General features: G+C 50.5%; 1 protein-coding gene across 1 annotated transcript in view; it reads right to left on the bottom strand.

Moving 5' to 3' along the window:
• Positions 1-25,317, bottom strand: part of SLCO2A1 (solute carrier organic anion transporter family member 2A1) — a 70,334-nt gene that overhangs the window by 5,902 nt on the left and 39,115 nt on the right. The window contains exons 4-11 of the mRNA XM_080673205.1: positions 11,375-11,602; positions 10,368-10,466; positions 8,728-8,864; positions 6,878-6,953; positions 5,965-6,129; positions 4,821-5,010; positions 2,630-2,795; positions 350-513 (exon numbers count right to left, since the gene is read on the bottom strand). Of these exons, the coding sequence (XP_080529331.1) occupies positions 350-513; positions 2,630-2,795; positions 4,821-5,010; positions 5,965-6,129; positions 6,878-6,953; positions 8,728-8,864; positions 10,368-10,466; positions 11,375-11,602 (1,225 nt within the window). The remainder of the gene's footprint in view (positions 1-349; positions 514-2,629; positions 2,796-4,820; positions 5,011-5,964; positions 6,130-6,877; positions 6,954-8,727; positions 8,865-10,367; positions 10,467-11,374; positions 11,603-25,317) is intronic.

Raw genomic sequence — 25,317 nt, 5'->3', positions numbered from 1 at the left:
TTTAAAAATAAGTGAATCTCCAGGTATTTCCACAGCGTGGAGCCAGGCAGCCTGGCTTTAGCAAGTGGCTCAGCTGTTCCTGCTCTGCCCTCCTGGGCTAGTGGTCTCCCATGTGCAGAATGGAGATGCTCACTGAGCTGGGGAAGGGGGCAACGCAGCGAGGAGCTCTGCACAGAGCCTGGCACGGGTGGGGCCCCGGCACTGCTGTGTTAGCATCATCTCCCCATTTCACCCAAAGAACATTGTACATCATGTTCAAAGGACTCTGAGGACCAGGAAATGGAGGAGAGATAAGTGGGCATCTGGGCACAAAGAAAAGGCAAACGCGGGCAAGGAGAGGTGCACTCACCGCAGAACCATCATGTAGAGGGGATTGTGGGAGAGGCAGGCGATGAGGGACACGAAGGAGATGAGGAAGATGGACGGGAGCAGGAAGTGGGCGCAGGGGATGGGGCACGATCCTGTCTTTGCTGAAGCAGATCCCCCGGTCACACAGCTGCAGTTCAAATAGATCTTAAAAAAGGAGAGGAAAAAAGAGAAAACGTCATTACTTTGCTTGCACACACGTCAAACACCTGCACCAGCTCTTGCCAGACAGTCCCTCAGGTTTCAACTCCTCTGCCCTCTGGGTCCCCTGAGGAGCTGGGTGAGGCTGGATTCAGAGGCTGGAGAGGTCAGCCGAGGGTTTCAAGGTGTCCCATGGATCCCACCCCTGACCCGTTTGGGCAATAGGAACCAGCTGGGCTCCTCCAGCAGGTGCACCCACATCCGTATATGCAGGATTCCACTGCCACACAAGGCCCACCTGGCTTGGGACCAGGGACGGGGAAGGCTCTTCTCTGGGGGCCACCTTATGCCCAGCAGCCGTGGCTTTGTGGGTTGCTGTTTTTGCTGTGTGTGTGTTTATGGCAGGGAGGGTTAGGAAGGTATAAACAGGGGCAGACAACAAAGAATACACAATAGAATGCACTAAGCTCTTCATCTGTCTGGCCTTTGCCAGAGAGGAATTCCTCCTGTCTGTACAGGCCTCCAGGGAGGGAGGTCCCATCTCAAGCCGGCAAGCCCATATGGTCAACACTATTGTACAATTGAGCCACTGCCCAGGTGGTCTTTACTCCCCCGCTTGCAGTGTCTGACGGACTAGCCTATCACCATTTTCTTATAACTTACTATTTTTTTTCCTTGATATTATGTTAAGGGATGATGATTTATACTATTTGAAACTTGTCAGGATTCTTTCTGGAAGTAGGTGAGTCAGAGGTAAGTAAATGATAACAAGCGAACCACAGAAGCCACCACAGACTCCTCCAGCTAGAAGGCAGCTGAGAGGACATCTTGTCCAAGCTCCTTGTCCCTGCTCTGCCTGAGACTCACACTCCTCTGCTCACAGGGGTGGCTGTGGAAGCAGCCTCCCTTATCCTCGGAGAGAGGATGGGAAGTGGGGGTTAGCCTTGCCCATGACCTCCACACAGGCTTAAGGGCATAAGGTGCGTTCCCCTCCTTAGGGGAACTGCACAGACTTCCCAGTGCTCTTAAGAAAAACAACACCCAACTCTTAAACCTGGCCTGCCCGTCTCTGGCCCCTGCCTGCTCCCTGGCCTGGCACCAACCTTGGCCTTCTCTCATTTCTCCTACATCCAGCTCAGCCATGCCCTGGGGCTTGGTGCTTGCTGTTCCTTTAGTGCAAATACTTCACCTTCAGGTTTTCTTCTGGTGGTTGAGTTCTAATGTCACCTCCTCAGGGAGACCCCCAGGCACACTCTGTCCGTTAACTCTCTTGATGGCATGAGCTACTTTCTAAAACGATCTTGTGCATTTATTGGATAGAATTCAAACTCCATGAGAGCAGGAACCTTGTCGGATGGGTCCGCCACTATATCCTCAGCATGCATCGCTGTGCCAGGTGTCCATTATTTGTTGAATAACTGAACAGATGACTCTAGTTTGCTGCTGGCTGATCCTAGAAGGCCAGGAGCCCTAGCGCTCAGAGGGCTGATAGGACCTCACTAAGTGAACTACCGAATGTGGGTTACACGTATGGAAGGCCGGTGGCCAGGAGGTACATGACCTTGAGTAGATGTGCCCCCAGACTGAGACAGGGTCCTGGGTTCTAAAGTCAGATTTGACCCTAAATAACTGCATGATGTCAGGCCATTTGTGTGGCCACACCTGGGAGCTGAGGGGGTGAACCTAATGCCCTTGATGGCTGCTTCCAACTCTAACCTTCCAGGTCCACATCCCAGAGGACCCTGTGTCCTTGACTTATCTGGGCCTGGTCCATGTTGGCTTTCCAACAGGGCCGGGACGCAGGACCCAAAGATGCCCATTAGGACCCGTCAGGATGAGACTGGGAGGTCTCCGCTAAAGGAGTGCTCCAGCTGGTTTCTGCTCCAAGCCTCAGGAATGTGCATTTGTTAAATATCGGCCAATCTTTAGTTGACTTTGGGCTGTAGGCATCTGGTCATGACCTTAGGGAAGGGGAGGTAGAGAGAGGGCGGGTGTGGTCTGGAGGCCAGGATGGGGCAATGAGGATGGTGTGGGTGGTGCCCTGCCCATCCTGGAGCCCAGGTGCAGTCTTTGAGGGCACACACTGAGCCCAGGGACCCTGTGGGGCTCCTCCTGCCCTTACCTGTTGCTTGGAGGCTACAGAGCTGACGTTGATGTGGCTGCAGCCCGCGTGGCACGGGGAGAGGTACTCTACCCCATTGTCTCCACAGACCGGGTGGAAGATGGAGTCCGGGCACGAGCAGTCCCTGCGGCAGGCAGGAGGCTGCGGGTGTATAGAACTTGATGTGCTGCCAGGAAAACAGGAAACAGGGACTCAAACAAAGCAAGACCAGAGAAACATCTCTCTACTCCGGCCCAGTGCGAGTTCCCGCCTGGCTGGTGCGCTGTATGTCTTGGTGTGTCTGGGGCCGACAGCACCATGAATTATGCCTGTTGGGGCTGACGGTGAATTGGCTGCTGGTTGGTGCTCATGGCCCCTCTCTGTTTCTTCCGCTACTAGAAGCCCAACCCCACCAGCTGCGAGTCAGAAAGGCTCCGCTGGCAAACCCTTCCCAAACCCCCACCCCCCACCGCCCACCGCAGAAGTGCTCAAGACAAACAACCAAGCAGGACTCTGATGGGAGAGAGAGCAGATGCTACACAAAAGTCACAGGCACCGTTTCCCTTCCCTTCTCCTCCACCTCCGCCTGGGCTCAGGCTGAGGGGCGGGCGGGGCTCCGTGAAGCAATCAGGTCTACCTGGTTCCTGTCCCTTGGTCTATGTAGACTTTGCCCTCCATCCCCCTGAGCCTCAAACAAGGAGATTTCACTGGATGATCTCACCATTCCCGCCATTCCTCCTACCCGATATTCATGATCTTCTTTAGGGAGGGCTGGGATAGGGCTGACACACCACAGTCCAGAGCTTTGCTCAAATAATTATGCTAACGATGTTAACATTAACGGGGCCTCTCTTATGTGCCAGGCACTGTGCCCAGGGGGTTTGTCATGCACGTCATCACAATAATTCTATAATTATTATGCTCCTTTTATGGATAAGAACACTGAAGATTTGAAGATTAGATAAGTTAAGTAACCTTCCCCAACTAGTAAGAGCTGCGTCAGAACTGATGACAAAACCCGCTAACTCCCAGTGAAGACACTCAAAGGCCCAGGGCCTTCTCAGCTTCTCTCAATCCACAGTCAGCCTGCAGAAGACCAGTACAAACCATAGGTTTCCCATCCTGAGTAACCATATCCCTGTTCTCCTTCCCCCACCAAAGACAGAAGAGGTTATTTCAAAGAGAGAGACAGAGAAAGCACCGAGGCTGAAAGGTACGGCGTCTCCCAATGTTGTAACCTCATCAGGCAAAATTTAAAAGAAGAGGTGGTTGAAAGGTAGCACCCAGGAAAAAGCTAAATGCTCCCTTCACGAGCCTCTCAAGTTCTTCCTGAACTTGAAGCCAGACTTAAAACTTAGGACCATGTTGTTTTATGCCAGTGGTTCTCAACCTTTCTAATGCCGCGACCCTTTAATACAGTTCCTCATGTAGTGGTGACCCCCAACCATAAAATTATTTTTGTTGCTACTTCATCACTGTAATTTTGCTACTGTTAATGAATCGTAATGTAAATATCTGTATTTTCCGATGGTCTTAGGCTCTACAGCAGTGGTTCTCAACCTGTGGGTTGAGAACCGCTAGCAGGGTCACCTAAGACCATTGGAAAACACAGATATTTACATTACGATTCATTAACAGTAGCAAAATTACAGTGATGAAGTAGCAACAAAAATAATTTTATGGTTGGGGGTCACCACTACATGAGGAGCTGTATTAAAGGGTCGCGGCATTAGAAAGGTTGAGAACCATTGCTTTATGCAAATGGACAGGTATACTTCACCTGCCCTCATTGTAAAAGTCTGCCATCACTTTCATTGTTCTTTTCAAGTCTCCTTCTCTCATCTTTCTTCAGCAGCTCAGTGAGACTTTACTTCTGGCTGGCACAGAGCTGATGCCAAACACAGCTTATTTCTTTGTTCTTGAGGCTCACAACCCTACAGAGTCGCCCTGAAACCAAACTAATTAGTTTTTGGTGCTTCTTAAAAAAACAGAATCTTAACCCTGATTGCTGGTGGCCCACTAGGACCCTCTGATTTCTTATAATTCAGCATTTTATTCAAGACCTGATTTTCTAAGTATCCACATGAGAGATTAGGTCAAAAAGTCAAAAAGAGAGAAGAGAGTTGAGAAGGCAGAAAGGAAGAGGTATGGCAGCCTGATCCAGGCTCTGGCCTTTAGCAAAGGGTATCTTCTCACCCCTCATTCCCATTACCTAGGTGGGTAGACCTCCGCCACGATTGGGGTGGAGCATCCCATGAAGAAGAGAGGGATACACAGGATAATGGAGATGGTCATGATGATGGCAGCCACGCGGGGAATGGTTTGTAGAGAGAAGACAAAACGCTTCATGAGGATTCCTCCAAACAGCATCCCCAAGGCCGCGGCGGGGAGGTTCACAGCACCTGGAGAGAGAGAGGGTAGCGGGTCTGTGTGCACAGGCCTGGGGGGGTGGTGTGGGCACAGACACCGAGCACAAAGAAGGGGCACAACTTCCTGAAGGAGCACTGGAGGTGTTCCATTACAGGAGCAATACCTGACATTCATTGAGCACTTTCTGTTTGCCAGGCACACCTGCAGAGTTGCCCTGACCTAGAGGGTTACCCTGCCTGTGCAAAGAATAAAGAAAGAAGTGGGGCCTTGTGTCCAGAAGGATGTGGGTTGAATGTACATTTATTTGGTGCCTTTCATTGCCTGACCGCTCACTGCATCCTAACTGTGACCACACGAGGTTAGCAAGGCACTGGTGGTGCCCCCTGCCTGTAGTCAGAGGCCTAAGCTAGAGAAGTAAAGTCACATCCAAGGGCCACACAGGGGTCGGGGTTCTATATAGTCAAACTCACCTGTGGACTGAGCCCAGTAATTCACTTGGCTACTTGGTGGGACCACATAAGTGCTTCTTAACCTCACTGGCAAAAACACTCAATGCTGAGCCCCACCCAGAGACGCTGCTGTATTGAGGGGGGTGGGGCTGGGCATCTGTATTATTTAAAGCTCCCAGGGGAGCCTAAAGTGTAGCCAGAGCCCAGAATCCCTGGGCCACATACTCCCTACCAAGCAAATGTATTCAAGTGCCTGAGAAGAAGGAGCAGAACCAGGAGCACTGCACCTGAAATTGATGCTCTCTTTCCCCTGCTGCCCCCAATGTCTCAGGGCCTCTGGGAGGCTGTCAGGCCTCCAGGCCCTGATGGGGAGGAAGGCAGCCCCCGCCTCCACCCACTCCTGCCTGGAATGACAGGGGCTCAGCAATTTGTTCAGAGCACTCTAGATTGCCAACCAAGAAAATTGTCCTGAAACGTCTTTCTCTTGGGCAAGTCCTCCTCTAGCTCCTGTCTGTGTCTGGTCTGGCTGGGACTCACCGATGAGGAAGTTGGCATAGGCCGTGGAGGCACCATACTGCTTCTCCAGGAACTTGTTGAGGAATGTGGAGAGGCCGGCGATGACGGAGGAGAAGGTGCACTGAGCCAGGACCACGAGCATGAAAAGAGGGTTCATGAGGAGCCTCAGGAAGATGCGGGGGAACCCTGCAAACAGACCACCATCAGGGGCCAGCACTTCGTGGGCCACAGCTGTCAGGGTACTGGGAGCCCGGCCACTGCCCTTCCTCCTCCCTCCAGACCACACTCCTGTCTTCCTCAGGGCAGAGTCTGAGGCACTGAGGAGTTCAGTGGCCCGGCCAGGGCCACACAGCCTCTCAGACCCCCACTCAACATACTCATGGGTAAAATAAAATGAGAATATGGCCTGCCAGTGTGGCTCAGTTGGTTGAGCTTCGTTCCATGCATTAGGAGGTCACTGGTTTGATTCCCGGACAGGGCACATGCCCGGGTTGCAGGCACGATCTCTAGTAGGGGGCATGCATGAGGCAGCCAATTGATGTTTCTCTCTCATCAATGTTTTGCTCTCTCTCTCTTTCCCTCCCTTTCTCTGAAATCAATAAAAACATATTTAAAAATAAATAAAAAATGAGAATGTGTCTGAAAGAAATCAGGTGGCGGGTAGATAAGAAATAAGACGAACACTGGGGACATTCACCTCCATGTAAAGGGAGGAGAGAGAGAAGAACATGGGGCCGAGCTGGCTCTGCTTGAATCTGTGTCTCCTAGCGGAAGCCCTCCTGTGAGATGGGCCAATTATAGGCCACCTGTTCTTAAGGCTCCTTATACACAATACCTCATGGTCTTGGGCACTCCCTGATTGCCCCTCCCCCCCCCCCCCCCCCCCCCCGCCCCAAGCCAGCCCACCCAGGGCTTTGCCAGGTCACTCACTTACGTTTAATGAAATCCACCAGAGAGCTTCTTGGCTTGATTGTCATCTTCATTGCCTCTTCCGTCATGGCAGGAGACGTCTGAAGGCAGCAAAGGAAATCAGTGTTAATGACCCAGGCGCCCTGCAGCCACACTTCCTAGGCCCTTGACCCTTCTGGTCTCAGTGGCTCAGGGCTGGGCAGCAGTGAGCTACCCCAGGTGTGCTGGGAGGGTGTCCAGAGAATGTCTCTTGAAATAAATGCCACCTGCATTTAGTGAGCCCAGTGCTTTGGCTGCTGACCAGAATGCTGCCATGCCAGTGCCTCCCAAGATAGCTCTGGGCATGTTATTTCATCTATAACTTCCTCACAACAAATGCCAAAAAGGGTCTGACTGGATCTCACCCCCTGCCTGTCTGTCATGGCTACGTTTCTCCCTGTCCTCAGATTCCAGGGGCCGTGGGCTTCTGAGCCACTCTAGTCTAGAACGTATTTTCCAGCTCTGTTTTTCTATCTCCTCTACAGAGTACCTTCTTCCTTCTGGGCCCAGAGTTGAGTCCTGCTCAAAGCTCTGTCCCGGCCCTGTGCCTGAACTTTCTGTGCATACCTCCTCAGTGAACCTGCCTACCTCTTCCGAACTCATCGGCTAGAGCTCTACACCGCCACACACGCAAGGCCTGAGTGCTGACTGTGCGGGTCCTCCAGGGAAACTCATCACCAGGCACAGGAGCTGCCGTTCACTCAGCGCTCACTCCATGTTGGGCACTGTGCCCAGCACGCCATTGTCCCACTCCTCAGAGCCTCCTTCTGGGATACCTACTCTATCGCCAGGATTGTAAAGGAGAAGAAACTTAGAAACAAGGAAACCTGCTTAAGACCACTCATTGAGTTCATAAGTAGCAGAGCTGGACTCAAACTCAGGTTTGCTTGACCCCAAAACCACCATGATGTGTTGCCCTCTGAAATTTTCCCCCAAGACAAGCCCAGATCTTCCTACTCCTGCCCCTCCTCCCAAGACTGGGCCAAGATCTCATACACCTCATTGCTGAGCGCTGAGCTCTGTGTCTGGCTCACAACCTTGGTCTAATTGTAGCCCCGCTTCTCCTCCAATCCAGGTCACTGCTGAGTCCTTTTCAGCACCGCCTGCGAACACCTGTGCCCTTTGCTTTCCGAAGAACGTCTATGCCTGCTCTGGCCTCAGCCGTCATCCCCTGTCTCTGCACTGGCCTCATCAGATTTCCAGTCTTCCTTCCTTCCTAAATCCCATCCTCAACCTAGCTGCCATGTTGCCACCTGACTGGTAGCCCCATCACTGCAGCACCCCAGAACTTCATGGGATCAAAACAGGTTTTAGACCCATCAGCCCACCATCAAAGTCCCCACCCAGACTTTTCATCTCTGTTTTCCATTCTCATCCTTCCCTGAGTTCTTTCCCCAATAGACGTGACTGAAAGATGGGTAGGAGGTCAATCTGCTTAACTATGATCTACTCTCAGCCCACCCTCACACTCAAGCACTAGGACTCCCTTCTTGCTCAGTCCTTCAGGCATGATGAGCCCTTTGGAATGCAAAAGTCAACTGCACCAGGTCACATAGTCAGCTTTTATTTTTATCCCAGTTTAGATGAGCTCAGTGTTTCCCTAACTACATCCCTGGATGCTACCATGGGAAGGGCACACTGATGAGATACCATCTTTTGGAAATTCATCAGCACTCTTACCTCTCAAGGCCTCTGAAAAGTCCTGCATCATGAGATTTATTTAGATTTCACTCAGAATTTGCTTAACTTGCTGCAGCTTCTCAGATTTGTTTATTTTCTACCCTCACCTCCCTTTCTTAAACTCCTATACATAGTTATGGGCTCTCAGAACCTTACCTCCACTCCTCTGGACATTGTGCGAGGAAAGAAGAAAAAGGGGAAGGAGGTGAAAACCAAGAAGGCCGAGGAAATGAGCAGGCCCAGCCACCAGGCTCCAATCCATCGGGGGTCTCCAGGGCTCAAGTTAATTAACTCTGAAGAGAAAGCAAAGGACACAAGTGTTTGTTGGATGAATGCATGATCTCACCTTACTGGGAAGAGACTCTTTGATCAGGGGGATTTTCTCCTCACTATGGAGAAGAGGTAAAGCCATGAACTAGAACCTTGGTTAAGATGACATTCCCTATCCTGGCCATTCTGGTCTTCCCAAAAAATGGAGGCCACTGCACATGAAGCAGAACATCAGATAATCCCAGGCTGAAGGGATCCGAATCTTGGCCTCACCTTATTTTACTCCCAATCCTTGGCAGTAACTCTCTTGAGGCTTATCACGGGCCAGACACTAGACTACATGTTTACCTCTATTATCCTGCTGGGTTCTCCCAGTAAATCTATGAGGGAGGGGCTATTCCACCCATTTCCAACCAATCAAAAAATTGAACCTTAGAGAGGTTAACCATGTCCTTGTCCAAGATTAAGATTATTGATCAATTTCAAACCTATGTCTTCCTGGTGTCCAAACTTGAGCTCTAAACCACTGAATACTATTGCTGCCCAACTTTATTGCTCCCTAAGAAAGGATGCCTCATAATCCTCAGAAGCCCGAGGAAACAACATCCACAGAGTGGGCTGCCTGGCCTCCAAAGGAGATGCTTTCTCCTGGCAAGTCTCCCATCCACATCTAAGAGCCTGCCATTGTGTTTCTCTTTGTAAGGGAACTACCTAGGAAGGAAGCAGAAGAAGCAGAGTGGATCTCAGCCAAACAATGACAGGCATCCCTGGGCACTGTCCCCGGTGGACCAGGATTTCAGTTGATATTCTTTTGGTCAACCAACAGCCAGGAATCAATGCAGGCAGTGCCAGTGAAAGGGCAAAGATGGCTTGACCCTGAAGCAGGAAGCTCCGCCTGGCTTTCCCCTTTGGTTTGAAGTACAGGCAGAGGACATCATGCAGATGACATCATGGTCTGATGGACCAGGAGACAGGAGTCTGTGGGTTCTGGCAGAGTGGCTGGGTTTAACACCTGCTCATATTCTTTGTGGGGTGAGCAGGCTCTATCTGTGTGCCTGGCACAGGTAGAGGTGTTATTCCTGAGGGTCTGGCTCACACCTGCTTTCTAGGCACATCTTCTGGCTGGTGGGAATGATTTTAATATTAACCACCAAGATAGGCAGCTGTGATGGCAACTTCCCTAGGTCTCAAGGTTTTCCTGCAGCTAACCTGAGTTGCAAACTTCCTGAGGGCAGAAAATGTGTGTTTTTTTCAGCAGTGTACCCCCTTCTTCCTAGAGTCCAACATGGGCCCTGGGAGTGGGGGCACATGCCATCTGCTCCGAGCTGTCTGAGGGACAGCAGGAGTGAGCACAGGAATGAGTAAGTGGCAGTGAGCATTTGCAATTAAAGCTTCACTCTCTGCCCTGATTGGCTAGGGGTGTGGTGGGTGAGGGGTGGAGGTGCGGGGGGGGGGGGGGGGGGGGAGGGGCAGGGAGGCTGCTTCGTGAAATTGGCAATGGGGGAGGCATCATCATACACACTCACCTGTGTCCACCCTGCCATAGTCCACAAAGATCTGCAGCATGACAGAGCCCAGCAGGTACCCAAAAGCCGGTCCAAATACGGAGATGGCAAATAAGATGGCTGTAAAGGAGAGCAGGGTAAAGAGACTGAGGGGAACTGAGAAGGTGTGACAGCCCCAGACTCCTTCCCTAGCCGAAGGATTCATGAGATGTCACGCCATCTGTCCTCTGACCCTGACAAGTCCACACCTATGGCATTTCCCCCAGGCAATCCTAGAACCGCTCAAGATCCTAAGATGTGCAGAATCAAAGCTGTTTCTCCTCCAGCCAGCTGCCAGAGAGATCCACCTGTCAGGAGGGAAACGGTCTCCCTGGCATTTAAAGATGCCTGCCCAGGGCAGTGCTGGTGGGCAAAGGCCTGTGCAGGGACAATGTTGGAGGTCCTGGCAGGAGCTTGTGAGGCCACAGAGCCAGTGGGTGTAGTCTGTCTGGTCTGGAGTATAGGGCCCTTGAGGATGCTCAATATGGCTTGTGCTAAGGGAAGGATTTGAGCAGTCAAATATCATCTACCTTCTTTGCATGTGCTTCTTTGAGGCCAACCTGTGCTTAAGTGGATGACTCGGAAAGACATTTGTGCCCCGGCCCAGGCCTGGAGGGCTTGACAGCACCAGTAGCTACTGCTGGTCAAGGAGCTTCCCTGTGCCTGACAGGGGGCTAAATGGTTACATACATGACCTCATGTAGTCCCACAGCTGCCCAGTACACAGATACTGTCAGCCCCATTCTGCAGGTGAGGAACCTGGGGTCTGGGGCTCAGCCACTTGCACAGATCTCATAGCTGGTAGGTACCAGAACTGCCATTCAAACCAGGTCTGTCTGATCCCCAAACCTCTGCACTCGTTTGCTGTGTTGTGGGGCGAAGGGGGATAAGACCTCAAATCAGCCCCTCAGAGCCTAAGTGTCAGATCAGGCCTGACCACCCCTCCTTCCCCCGCCCCCGCTGCAGCCCTCTTCAAGCCTGTGACTCACCGATGTACAGGGGCGAGTTGTTGGGCTCCGAGAAGTCATCCACGTAGGAGATCCCAAATGGCTGAATGGGCACTGTTCCAATGCCTGCCAGCAGCTGGGCGACCACCATGAGACCCCACATGCTGCTGGTCTCCTTCCGGGTGTCCTGGGTGCTGCTGTGGCACTTACTAGGGGGCAGATCCTGCCAATGCTTCTGACAGAGCTCAGTGTGGAGGAGGCTGCTATTCCCTGCAATGAGAGTGCATGCCGGTCACCACCACCCAGTCTCCTGGCTCCACCGCTGGCCTCTGAACCTGGCCTTTCTCCCAGGCCTTTGGGAGTGACTCTGGGAACAAAGGTGAGAGAAAGGGGAGAGGGTGGGCTCCCTGTTCCCGGTGCAGCCCTTCTCCAGTCGGGGGAGGACTCTTCCTCTCATGGGCATCTATTCTTTCTCCTCTCTGGGTCCAGGCAGGGAGCTGAGCATGGAGGGATCAATACCTTCATCCCTGGAGGAGAGGGTCACCCAGCTGGAAATGGGGGATCCAATGTAAAAACGCAGGCTTGCCAGCCTTCAGTGCCTTGAGCTCAGCCTCAGGTTAGGACCCCAGAACGTGGTTCTCTACAGAAGACAGCGTCACCCTGGCCTGCGATGTGTGCAGCTGGGTCCTCCAGAGCCCTCACTCTTGGATGAAATACTGCATCACACTGGAGAGCCTCCTGCCAAAGGCATTTAACATCCTTCTGAAACCTGGGCGGCTCCCAAGAATCAGAGAACTTGGGAAGCTGGAAGACCCTTTAGTTCAACCCCTCCTGTTGCAGACGGAGAGCTGAGGCTGCATCCATCGGAGCCAGGCCACACCATAAGACCCTCTGTGAGGGTCCCAGAGACCCCCAGGTGGTCTGTGGGCACACTGCTGCCTGTGCTGTGGGGACGTGGCCAGGCCGTTTTAAATCTGGCCCACAATGAACAGTCAGCACTGTCAGCTCTCCAAGATCTTGAAGGTTCTTGAGGGCTCTTTTCCATGAGATGCATTTTCTTACTGCCTTGTCTAGGCCAATGGAAACCAGTCGCATTACTGACCTGACTCTGTGGGTTTTTTCATTTAGCACTGATGGGATTCAGTTTAATTCTCATTTGTGGTGCTCCCAGAGAGGGTAGAGCCCTGAACTAGGTGGGCATCAAAATCCCACACAGGAAAACAGGGCTGTGGACCAGATCTGCCTCGCACACTGGACTCTGCTCAGTGCTGTTGAGCTCAGGGCTTCTGAGGACCATGGGGCTGGGGAGAGGTCAGCCCTCCTCCTGGTCCTCTCCCCTCCCCGACATGCACATTCATCCAGCCTGGGCCCATGGTTGCCTGTCCTCTCTACTGGTGTTTGCATGGGACACATTGGAAAATTGCTGGCCAAGGGGGCTCCCTGACTGACCAGAAAGCAAAGGGGCCCAAACTTCTGCCTGGTCTAGGTCATCTAAAGTTGACACCAGCTGTGTACAGAGAACAGAGCACCCAGGAGAGTGACCAACTCCCGGACTCTGGTTAGTGTCCCTCTGTTCCTTCCTCCTCTCATGCCACACCCACTAGCCCACCTTTCCATGCAGAATTCAAATAGAAAGTGGTCCAGTCTTAGCGTGAGATAGGAGGCAGCCCCTTCGAAGCAAGGTGGAGATGTAGTCTTATTAACACGGAAAGACGCTGTAACATCTTGCAGGTTCCCAAAAATAACTAGTGGTTTGGAAGAGTATGATCTCTAATTTAGAAAACTCATCTGGATTAATAGAACATGCAGAAAAAAACTCAGGAAGACTAAGGCTCTCTTAGTGATGGGACTGTGGTGATTGTGATTGTGATTGTGTGTGTGTGTGTGTTTGCCTCTGTATTTCCTAATTTTTCAATAAAGAACACATGATACTTTTAAAATAAAACAACAGTAAAAGCTGTTAATTTAAAAATGTTTTCATTAGTAAATACAGCCAGAATTTAACAATGTCTCGTTCCATAACCATTGCCCTTCTTTCTGGCTTAGGCCTTAAACCAGAGCTGTGTGTGTTCTCTGTCCCCCCACCCTGTCCTGTCTCCTGTGGGATGTTGAGCCTCTCTCCAACTTACAGGCTCTACTGTAGACACCCCAGTTCTAGCGCCAGGATTTTGGACATCTATTTATTATACAGGCCGACTCTGCCAAGTCTGTGACGTACACTGTCTCCTGCTCACAGAAGTTACTGGGTCTACCTAAGTGGCTGGTTTTAGGCAGAGCTGGCATTCGAACCCACATGTGACTGACTCAATGTCCACAGTGAAGCCAAGTCTGAAATGATGATATTTGCAGGGGCGGAGGAGCTGGGCCTGGGGAGATCGCCCTCTCCCTAGCCACATTAGCATGGCTCTCTGACCTCCGCAGCTGGCTGGGACCTGACACCTACTTCCTCCCCCACAGAGGCGTCCTGGAAAGGGGCTGGCTACTGGGAGTTTTGATGAAATCTGAGGCAATGAGATGAAACAAACACACAGTATAGGGAGTCAATTCACCAATTTTAGTGAAAGAAGCCAGACACAGAAAGGCAAATAGTATATGATCTCATGTGTATGACCCTAAAATAGCCAAACTCGTAGAAGTAGAAGCAGAGTGGAATGGTGGTCGCGAGGGGTGGGAGGGGAAGGGAATGAGGATGTGACGGTAGAGGGTATAAAGTCTCAGGTGTGCGAGATAAATAAGTTCTGGAGATGTACTATATTATAGCACAGTATTGCATTGTATGTTTAAAATTTGCTAAGCGGGCAAATCTTAAAGGGTTAAGTGTTCTTTACCCTTCCCCCTCCCCTCCCTCGCCCAGAATAAAAAAGAGTGGGAGGAAACTTTGGGAGGTGATAGATAAGTCTATGACCTTGATGGTGGTGATGGTTTCTGGGTTATATACATATTTTTGTTGTTGTTGTTAATCTTCACCTCACGATGTTTTTTTTTTCCCATCGATTTGTAGAGAGAGTGGAAGGGAAGGGGAGAGGCAAAGAGAGAGAAACATCAATGTGAGAGAGACACATTGATTGCCTCCCAAACTGGCACACACACTTCTTTGCTCACACCCCAACTGAGGCCAGGGATCGGGCTTGCAACAGGTACGTGCCCTTGACCCGAATTGAACAGGAGACCCTTTTGTCTGCTCTATTCACTGAGTCAAACTGGGTAGGCCTAGGGGCATATGCTTATTCCCAAACTCACTGAATCATATGCATTAAATATGTAAAGCTTTTTACATGTCAAGTATATCTGAATAACGTCGTTTAAAAAGAAAAAGCAATAAATTGGTTTTAACCCTAGGTAGTAGCTGTGTGAACTTGAGTAAGTTTCTAAACCCTTCTGAGCCTCAGTTTCCCCCGAGGCAGACACCATAACGTGGCTGAATAGGGAAACTCCCTATGCGTCATTAAAGAGCTAGAAGGCTCTGGTTCCAGAGAGGAGCACAGGCACGAACAGTTGGCCGCCGCTGCTCAGCCAGCAGTCTGATGGCTGTGCCTGCCCTCTGGAAGGAAGGCTGATGCGCCTCAGTGACACTGCAAGGGTCCGAGTCTTAGAGCAGTCACTTTAGTCTAGAAGCCCAAAACTGTAAAATATCCCTGCTAAGACCATGCGCGCTATGCACCTCACTCCTCACCACACTAAGAATCCTTCCACCCACACTGACCCATGTCCAACACTCAGAACAGGGGTGTGATGCTACAGGCCCACATCACTCCCCTCGGGGAGGCCCAGATGGCCATGGGCAGGCAAGGCCAACAGATGCTAGAAGGGCTGGACTGGGAGCCTGGGGCCAGGGTTCTCGTCCTGAATCCATGATGCCCTATGCCAGTGACCTTGACTTTTAGAGACCTCAGAGGATTCTGTGGAGGGCCAAGCACTGCAGAGAGTGGGAGGGTCCTGGAGGGCCCAGCAGGCAGAGTGTCAGGCTCACTGCTCACTCCCTGCCCTCAGTGCACAGCCACACAGGACACCCGGGTGGGTGAGTGTTTTCACGCCATGGGCTGTGCTAGCCTTTAGATAAAGTGATGGGTAAGTACAGAGACTCCTGTGCTCTCCTTGAGACCATGTTCAGGAACAAGGGCAGAGCAGGCTGCCGGGCCTGGGACGTTCCCCTGACCCACACTACCAACTGACCAAACGCTGCTCTGTAGTCACTCAAACAAACTGGCACACACACTTCTCTGCTCACTCCCCTGCGCCAACTTTGTCTGAGTTGATGCGTTTCTAAAGGGCCCATAAGACAGGGGTGCTGCCAAGTTTTCAAATTTGGCATTTCTTTTCGAACGATTCAAACACATTTTGAGTATATTTTGCATAAGGGAGTGAGAAAAGTTTGCAGTCCCCTAAAACTGTGGGCTGTTGTCACCTGCGAATGTCCTGGACTGAGCTGCCTGTCTCCTCTGTCTAGGTGTGTGACAGCACCTCCCTCCTGCATGTTGTCTCGTAGGTTATGAGGTGCAGGGCCAGGTCTATGTTAGGTGCCAGAGTGGTTTAAAGATCGCCTGAAGGCAAATGGCCGTACTGGGAAAGAACTGGCCTGTACCCAGGTCTGCCACTAAGGGAGCACACCCAGGCCCGTCGGCAGCGTGGATGATGCCTGCTTCACACACGGAACACCAGGACCTGGGGTCTGAAAAGACACCTGGACCAGATTTCATTCATTCTCGGTTGTTCGGTTTCTTGGCCATCATATTTGACTGTGGGCAGGCACTCTGCTGGGGGAGAAGACATGGAGGTGACTGAGACAGGCCCAGGTGCTGAACTTACAAACTTTCAAGGTACTGAGGAGCACAGGTCATCAAAGAAGCAACCACACACAGAAAAAGAAGCAACCACAATATTGCTGGTCCCATCCAAACAGCAGTGCGATATCACTTCACACCCACCAGGATGGTTATTTAAAAAACCAAGTATTGGGTAAGATGTGGAGAAATTAGAGGTCTTGCACATTGCTGGTAGGAACGTAAAATGGTGCAGCCACTGTGGAAAACAGTTCCTAAAAAAAAAAAAAATTACCATATGATACAGCATTTACACTTCTGGGCATATGGCCAAAAGAATTGAAAGCCGGACTTGAGCAGATATTTGTGCACCAGTGTTCATAGCAGGATTATTCACAATAGCCAAAAGGTGGCAACAACCCAAATGCCTGTCAACGGATAAAAGTCTAAACAAAATGTGATATATGCATACAATGAAATATTATGGAGGCTTGTAAAAACAAAGGAATTCTGACACATTCTACATACAAAGTGGAGGAACCTTGACAACATCACACTAACTGAAATAAGCCAGATACAAAGGTACAAACACTGCATGATTCCACTTACACGAGGAACCCAGAATAGGCAAATTCATAGAGACAGAAAGTAGAATGGTGGTTGCCAGGGGCTGGGGGTGTGGGTGGGGAAGGAGTAGAGAGTTAGGGTTTAATGGGTACAGTTTCGGTCGGAAAAGATGAAAAAGTTCTAGAGATGGATGGCAATAATGGTTGAACAACAGTGTGAATGTACTTAATGCCATTGAACTGTACACCTAAAAATAGTTAAAATGGCCCAGCCGGTGTGGCTCAGTGGTTGAGCATCCACCTATGAACCAGGAGGTCACGGTTTGATTCCTGGTCAGGGCACATGCTGGGGTTGTGGGCTTCATCCCCAGTAGGGGGTGTGCAGGAGATAGCCAATGAATGATTCTCTCTCATCATTGATGGTTCTATTTCTCTCTTCCTCTCCCTTCTTTTCTGAAGTTAATAAAAACATATTTTTTTAAAAAGTAAATATAGTTAAAATGGTAAGTTTTATGTTATGCATATTTTATCACAATAAAAAAACCAGCTAGTATCACTGAGATGGGAGAGGACAGGGTGTCAGGGAGATGTGGGAGGGGCAGAAAACCCAGTGAAGTTGGGGAGAAGGTTTGGGAAAAGATTCCTGGAGAAAGTGGCCTTACAGCTGAGAAGAATCAAAGGGTGTAGACAGAAGATCCGTGGTGAGGAGGAGAGAGGAACAGGAGGACTCGGAGGTGTGAAAGGCACCCTCAATATCACAAAATGAAGTTTAGTGTGGTCAGCCTGAAACACAACTAGGGTGAGGCACCTGTGTGCCCTGGAAAGGGGCCTGAAAGAAAACCCCCAGATGGTGATGATCACGGGAGGCAAGGGGGGCAGGCAGTGCAATGAACACACTGGAAAGATTAAGGTCAGTTTCCAAGGCCCATGAGTAAGGAGGGGAAATGACCCAGTCAAGACACATTTCCATGGTAACACAGGTGATGCTGTGCATTGCACGAGGGGCTGGGATGCTGGCCAGCTCCACGGCTGTGCGGATAGTGATGCGCAGCCCAGAGCAGGTGTGTAAGATACAAAGGCTAGGCATATCCTAGGACAGTGGTCGGCAAACCGCGGCTCACAAGCCATATGCGGCTCTTTGGCCCCTTGAGTGTGGCTCTTCCATAAAAACCATGGCCTGGGCGAGTCTATTTTGAAGGAGTGGCATTAGAAGAAGTTTAAAAAATTTGGCTCTCAAAAGAAATTTCAATCACTGTACTGTTGATATTTGGCTCTGTTGACTAATGAGTTTGACGACCACTGTCCTAGGAGAGCAGGCACATGAGAATCAAAGGACCGGAGAATAAGTGTTGCTTTTAAGAATTCTAGTTCTTGTTTTTGCAGATTTTTATTATTAAATTCACATTTATTAGATCACTAGAGGCCCAGTGCACGAAATTCATGCATGGGGGTGTGTGTCTCTCAGCCCAGCCTGTATCCTTTCCAATCTGGGAGCCTTCGAAGGATGTCTGACTGCCCATTTAGGCCCGATCCAGGTAGGATCGGGACTAAACAAGCAGTCGGACATCCCTCTCACAATCCAGGACCACTGGCTCCCAACTGCTCACCTGCCTGCCTTCCTGATTGCCCCTAACCGCTTCTGCCTGCCAGCCTGATCACCCCCTAACCACTCCCCTGCTAGCCTGATTGATGCCTAACTACTCCTCTGCCAGCCTGATTGCCCCTAACTGCTCTCCCCTGCAGGTCTGGTCACCTCCAACTGCCCTCCCCTGCAGGCCTGGGTCCCCCCCAACTGCCCTTTCCTGCATGCCTGGTCGCCCCCAACTTCCCTCCTCTGCCAGCCTGGTCGCCCCCAACTGCCCTCCCTTGCAGGCCTGGTCACCCCTAACTGCCCTCCCCGGCAGGCCCGGTCCCCCCCCAACTGCTCTCCCCTGCAGGCCTGGGTCCCCCCCAACTGCCCTTTCCTGCATGACAGTCTCCCCCAACTTCCCTCCTATGCTGGCCTGGTCACCCCTAACTTCCCTCCCCTGAAGGCTTGATTGCCCCCAACTGCCCTCCCTGGCAGGCCTGGTCCCTCCCAACTGCCCGACCCTGCTGGCCATCTTGTGGCAGCCATCTTGTGTCCACATGGGGGCAGCCATCTTGTGTGTTGGAGTGATGGTCAACTTGCATATTACTCTTTTATTAGATAGGATTGCTGTTGGCATCGCAGGCTAAATGTGTGTGTGTGACATTTAATGGTCATCGAAGATTGTGAAAATGTTGACTGGCTTATTAAGTCTTTTTTTTTTTTTGGAGAATTTTTATGAGTTTATTTGAGCCAAACTGATAACATATGCCAGCAAGCAAGAGCTCAAATGCTCCCATAAGTCTTTTTTTTTTTTTCCTTATTAAGTCATTACATGGTATACTGCATGGTCCACCAATACCACAAAACCCTCATGAAATTTCATCTAATGAAGTGTCCAGGAGGCCCAACTCTCTAGAGATTGTTTAACTATTATTATTAACTTTTAAAATGTCAAGATTCCAAACCAGATACTGCCCTTACTAAAAATATGTATTTTAGCTCTGACTGGGTGACTCAGTTGGTTGGAGCATTATCCTGTATACCAAAAGGTTGGGGGTTTGATTCCAAGTCAGAGCACATACCTAGATTGCAGATTCTATCCCCAGTCTAGGTGCGACTGATCAATGTTTCTCTCTCTCTCTCTCTCTCTCTCTCTCTCTGTCTCTCTCTCTCTCTCTGTTTCTCTCTCAAATCAATTAATATCCTCAGGTATGTTTAAAAAAAAGGGTATTTTAAAAAATAATTGCCCCAATTAAATCCAAGTCTGCTGAGTTCCTCTTTGGCTATTCTGTATCCTATATTGCCACAAGATCTCCCAGCAAACTCTCTTCCTTATGCCAGCTGTGAAAGGGGCCAAATCCATCCCACATCAGGCTCTGACACATGTGAACAGGAAAGGGCTTTAATCACCCACAGAGGGCAAAGCTCCTTTTCCTGGGGAGCCCTGTCCTCGGAGAGCAGCAGCTGGCTGTCCTGGAGGCAGGGAGCCCTGGAGCCAGGAAGAGCAGGGCTCAGCAGTGGGTAGGGCCCGCTGCTCCCTGGCTTGATGTGGGGACAGGCACAGACATACCTAAGAGATACTGTGTGTTTGTGCCAGACCACCAGCAATAAAATGAGTATGGCAGTAACACTAGTTGTAAGCGTTTTGCTGGTGGAGGGTCTTGCCTTTACTTTGTAAAAAATGCAACATCTGTGAAGCTCAATAAAGTGAAGTGCCCTCCCCGGCAGGCCAGCTCTGCCTGGATTTATGTCAGAGGCAGACACTGGGCTTCCCAAGAACTCAGGCCTGGGACTCTCTGCAGTGGGAGGCCGTGGCCAGCTCACTCTGGTGAGAGCAGAGTTTTCTAGAATTTAGACCACTAACTAGGCCTTTCTCTTAAAAATAAGAGGACAGGGAGAGGTGAGTCCAAGGGCCAGAAGCAGGGGCAGAAAAAGACATGTGTCAAGAGCCCTTCACAGAATCTGGGGGCTTGGCGTTCTTTGCCCCATTCAGCTTTCCTCAGGAGCTTGGGGCCACGTGGAGGAAGAAAGAGCAACCTCTCCCATTTCTCAAGCATTCCTGCAAAAACCCAGGCCCCACTTACTCTCCACTGACTTATGGAAGCTCATTGCCCTCCTCCTCAGAGGGGGCTTATCTCTGACCTTCCCACCATGTAAACTGAGGGAAACGCCAGCCTGCTCCTGCTACCAGGCTGGACAGCCTGCCTGCCCACCCAAGGCCACCTGCCTCCATCGTGGAGGGCCCTGGGGAAGGGAGGGAGGGGAGTCTGTTGGTTAGCTGGATGTCAGTCCATTGCTCATGTTCCCCGAGGCAGACTTCTGGAAGGCTCAAGTTCCTCAGAGCACATTCTTTTACCCGCAAGACACCAGAGGTCGGGCTGGGCCAGTTTTCACAGGGCTATGAAATGATAAGTAGAAACAGGCTGGGACCTCTCCCCCACCCCCCTCCAGTTGCCCCAGCACCACCCCAGCTGCACCAGGAGTCAACCCTCTGACTCATCCTCCCACAATTTAAATATGCAGAATTTCAGTTCTGATTCCTCAGTGGGTCTGGAAAGATAGGGGATCACTTCCCTAGAATGGTCTACTTTCCTAGAATGGACTCTAGGGAGATGGGACAGATCTGGGCAGACCATGGTCTGGCCACTCCATTATATGAGGACACACGTTTCAGGTCTGGCCAGGCTGAGGCTGGCTGGGGGCGGGGGGTGGGGGGGGTGGTCAGGGTATAATGAGAGATCTCTGCATAAAGTTCCAAAGATGAAGCTGAGGGAGATCCTGGATGGGTCAAGCAATATGGGAAGGCCATGGCAAGTGGGGCTTTCCTTTGACGTCATTCTCCTCATTCTGGTAAATAAAAGAGAGGATTCTGCCAGGAAATAGGAGGGCAGCAGTGACTTCTCCTTCAAGTCATGGTTTTTGAGAGCCACCATCACCTCCCGCTGAGAAGGGGGCTAGGCTTGTGGGTGAGCAGGGTCAAATGAGGGGGAGATTAGCAAAGCCCATGCCTTCAGAAGCAATCCATGAGAATAGGGAAAGGAGGGGTGCTTCTGGAGAATTTTCTGGAAACTCCGCCAAGGTGCCAAGCCCTCAGGCTTCCAGCAAAATCCTGGAACCTCATTCAGAATGTTCCCCTCTGAAGGACCTATTTCCTCATCCTCCTAAATCTGGCTACTCAACATTTTTACCAGAAACTCTGGCAACTCCCACCAGCAGGCCTGGAACAGGCTGTCCTGACCTCACTCATGATTTGAGACCTCGAAGTTGTTTGTAAAGTGGGTTGTATGTACATCAGAAGCAATTGAGTTTCCAGTGGAGTTCACCAGGCCTTACTAATCCATAATGCTCCTGTAATAATATGTGTTCGCTTCCAACTAGACTAAGTCTCCACTTATAATATAATTTCTATGGGCATATGCATTCTGAGCTTCATTTTGGAGAAGTAGGAGAACATACTCTTCTGTACCAGCAGAAACCAACTGAGTTCGGATTGTCAGCCTTGGACACATCCTGGGGCAATGGAAGGAATTCACATTTTGAAGCCAAAGAGACCAGGTTCAAATCTTGGTTCTACTGCTCACTGGTTGGGAGCCTCTCAGAACCTCAGTGTCTTCATCTCCAAAACAGATATAATAATACCTACCTTGCAATATTGTCATTAGGATAAAAAATAATGAGTATGTTATAACTTGGGACATAGTGATCATATAATAAGCTCAATTTTCATCCAAAGAGGCTAGAAATGTTAAGAAATTTTAATGGATAAGGGAGATGACAGAACCCTGGAGATGGGCAATATTACCCAGATTTTTAAGAACCTGGGGACTGGGTCCAGAAACTAGAGACAAGTAAGTTCAAGGTCACCAGCAATGGAGGCTTGTAATAAAGGAGTTGTGAGGCGCATGGGTAGCTTGAAAGAGTTCATTCACGTCTGTGCAGAAAACAGCAAGCGTGGGGTGGTGGTGGAAGGAGAGAGTTCCTTTGCTCTGCTCTCAAGACTGAGTTTCCAAAACTATTTATGAGGCTAAGGCTGAGTGAGGCTGGACACTCCTTCCCACACGGCCAATGCCTATTTGTATTGAGGTGTGCATGTGACCAATGAGCCAGGTGTGAGAGGGCAGTCCACTGTGCATGGTGCCATGAGGCCGGACATTACCCTGCTGGCAAGGGGCTTTCCCCACCCAAACCCTTGCCCCTGCACATGTGCCTGCACCCTGAGGAATCGCCAGTAGGCCAAAGAAGGAGGCATCACCTGGCTCAGTTCATCATCGAAACTCTTTCTTAGTGAACGGGACGGGGGGAGGGGGGAGGAGGGGGACGCTCAGAGCCATTTTATTTTAATATTTGGAGATGTGTGCTTAATTTGCACCCCCAAATTGAAAGTGAAGCAGAACTTATTGTTCACAGATTTATTCAACTGGCTGATGTGGAGCTCTTTGAAGAAGAAAAAAAAAGCAATTAGCTGAGCCAACATGAGCTCATCAAAAGCCATTCATGCCAAACCAACCTCATTTCCTTTGTTAATGGGGCTCCCAGACCAGCAGGAAGCCGTAACATGGTGTTACTTGACTAGAGGAAGTCTTTTGACAAAGCTTGTTATGATATCCTGGTAGACAAGATGCAGACACGTGCCTGGAGAGTCCTCTGGGAGAACCGGCTCAAGGCATGCCCAGTGCAGGAGTTGATGGATCAGTGTGACCTAAAAGATGGGCCCAAACTGTGCACCACTCACCATTGTCATGGACTTGGGTGAAAGCGGGGAATAGCTGGTAAATTTATGAATGACACAAAGCTGATAGGAATGCCTAATAAGATAGTCCAAAGGCTGAAAATTAAGATTAGACCCAAGACTATAAGAAGGGGCTCTGACCAAGGAGAAGGAGTCTAATGGAGTCAGTTTGGGCTGCTGTACCAAAGTATCATAGACGGTGTGGCTTATAAAAAACAGAAATCTATTTCTCACAGTTCTGGAGGCTAGAAGTCCCAGATCAGGATGCTAGCTAGCATGGTCAGGTTCTGGTGAGAGACTTTTGTGGATGGCAGACTACTGACTTTTTTTTTGTCTCCTCACAAAACCAAAAGAGAGTGATCTGGTCTTTTCTTACAAGGGCACTAATCCCATTCAGGAGGGCTCCACCCTCATGGCTTAGTCACCACCCAAAGGCCCCATCTCCAAATACCATCATGGTCCTGATGTTTCTTTGCTGTTTTCCCCCTTTTTAGATCTGAGCTGCACATCCTTTCTGATGGTGGCCAATCCAAACTTTGAATCCTGAAAAGTCCTTTTTTTTTACTGAGTGAAAGAACCTGCTCCTGCTGGTCTCCTGTCCCCTGGTGGGTAGCAAACTGCCCAAAACGTCTAGTGTTCCCTTTTCAAGCCTTTGGGCCACAGGAGGCATCTGGCCACAACTAGAAGCCTTGGCTCTATCAAGCATGGCAAGAAGAGAGGATAGTTCCTCCCTGTGTCCTCTGAGGACCTTGGGGGGCCCCAAGGCCTCTTTTAGGAAGGATGGATCAATGGCTTCTTCAGAACCACATTCTCCAAAAGGGGTAATATATCTTGTTTCTGTAAGGCTATCCCCTACTCTCTCACAGTTTTCCTGGGGTCCCTAAAGTCCCTGCAATAGCTCCAGCCTTCCTTTTCCACCCTGGGTGCTGACTCTCCCAAGGAGACCCTCGCCACTACCATAGGTGGGCCCAAGACACACAGTCTGCCAGGGGTCCCAGAGAAGTGACTCTCCCCACGGAAGCAGGATGTAGGATGCAGCTTGCTGCCTAGGTCTTCCTTCCCCCACCAGACCCCAAGCAGGCCTGCCCCCCAAGCCTCATTACTGAGCAGGGAAATGACTAAACAAGCCTGGAGGGGCCCATGGAGAGGCGGAGCCATACTCCTGTTTCTGCTCAGACCTGATCTGGGGACCCAGAACAAGGAGGCATGTTTCTAGGCTGCCAAGTGGGGGATTGTGATGTGCCCACAAAACAGATGCTAAGAGAAGCCTAACAGAGTCAACTGCTCTCATATCATAGCTGTGAGGCCTTCAGTGAGGCCGCGTGCCATTGCCATGGAGACAACCAGTTCTCCTGCAGAGCCCAGCTCCTTGCCTGGCCTTTTCCTCATGGTCAGCACAGCAGCCGAGTGTTTTCTGTCATTCTCCACGCTGGTTTCTCTCCTTTCTTACACTACGCATTAAACATGCTCTGCATCAAATCTCGTTAGTCCTTGTTTTGCACATCTGTTTGAGGCTATTTTCTCTCCGTTGTCTTAATAACACCCATGTGTTTTGTCATTTTTTTTTTTTTTTACCCCTCTTGTTGTTTTCCTTTTCAGGTTAAATAGATCCAACTATTAAATAGATGCAACTCTCACCCTGACCATTTTCCACCCACTTACCTCCCAACACACAAGCACACTCTCCCCTTCACCCCCATATACACCTCCACCTCCACACACACCCCCAACTCCTGCCACACACGCTTTCCCCGCTCACATACATCCCTGTCTCCACCCTCCACACATCCACATAGCCCCCCCGCCACATACACACCCACTTCTTCTCTCAAATTCCCTCCTATCCCCATTTTCCCCATCTTACATACATCCACCTCCTCTCCATACCTATACACCTCCTCATTACTCTACTTCCTACATATAGACACGCCTCTCCCACATACAATTACCCCAAAACACACCCACACTTCTCTGCACATATTCACCTCACACCTCGGCTGGGTGTTCACCACTGAACAGTCCTGAGCTCACTGTCCTGGAGCAGTTCCCTCATGGAAGGACCTTGCATAGCTCCCATGGTTCAGTGCAGTGGGTTCTGCTCTGAGGGTTGGGGAGCTAATTCCAGGTCCTGCGTGTCCTCCACTGAGGAAGGGACACAGCCACGCAGGAGCCAGAGGCTTCCCTCCGTGTGCCCTCCTACCACCCTCCTCTTGGGGACACCCTTGGGATGAATGAGCATGGGCCAGGGGCTGGCCACTTCATGAACAAAGGTCTAGAAAGTGACTCTTCCCTTTCTCTTCTTGGCTGTTCTAAAAATACAATGGACTCCCTCCCCTGCTTATCCGACAGGAAGCTCCCTG

Source organism: Plecotus auritus, assembly GCF_963455305.1.
Source record: "Plecotus auritus genome assembly, chromosome: 6".
Lineage (NCBI taxonomy): Eukaryota > Metazoa > Chordata > Mammalia > Chiroptera > Vespertilionidae > Plecotus > Plecotus auritus.
This window is presented reverse-complemented; position numbering and strand designations above follow the sequence as displayed.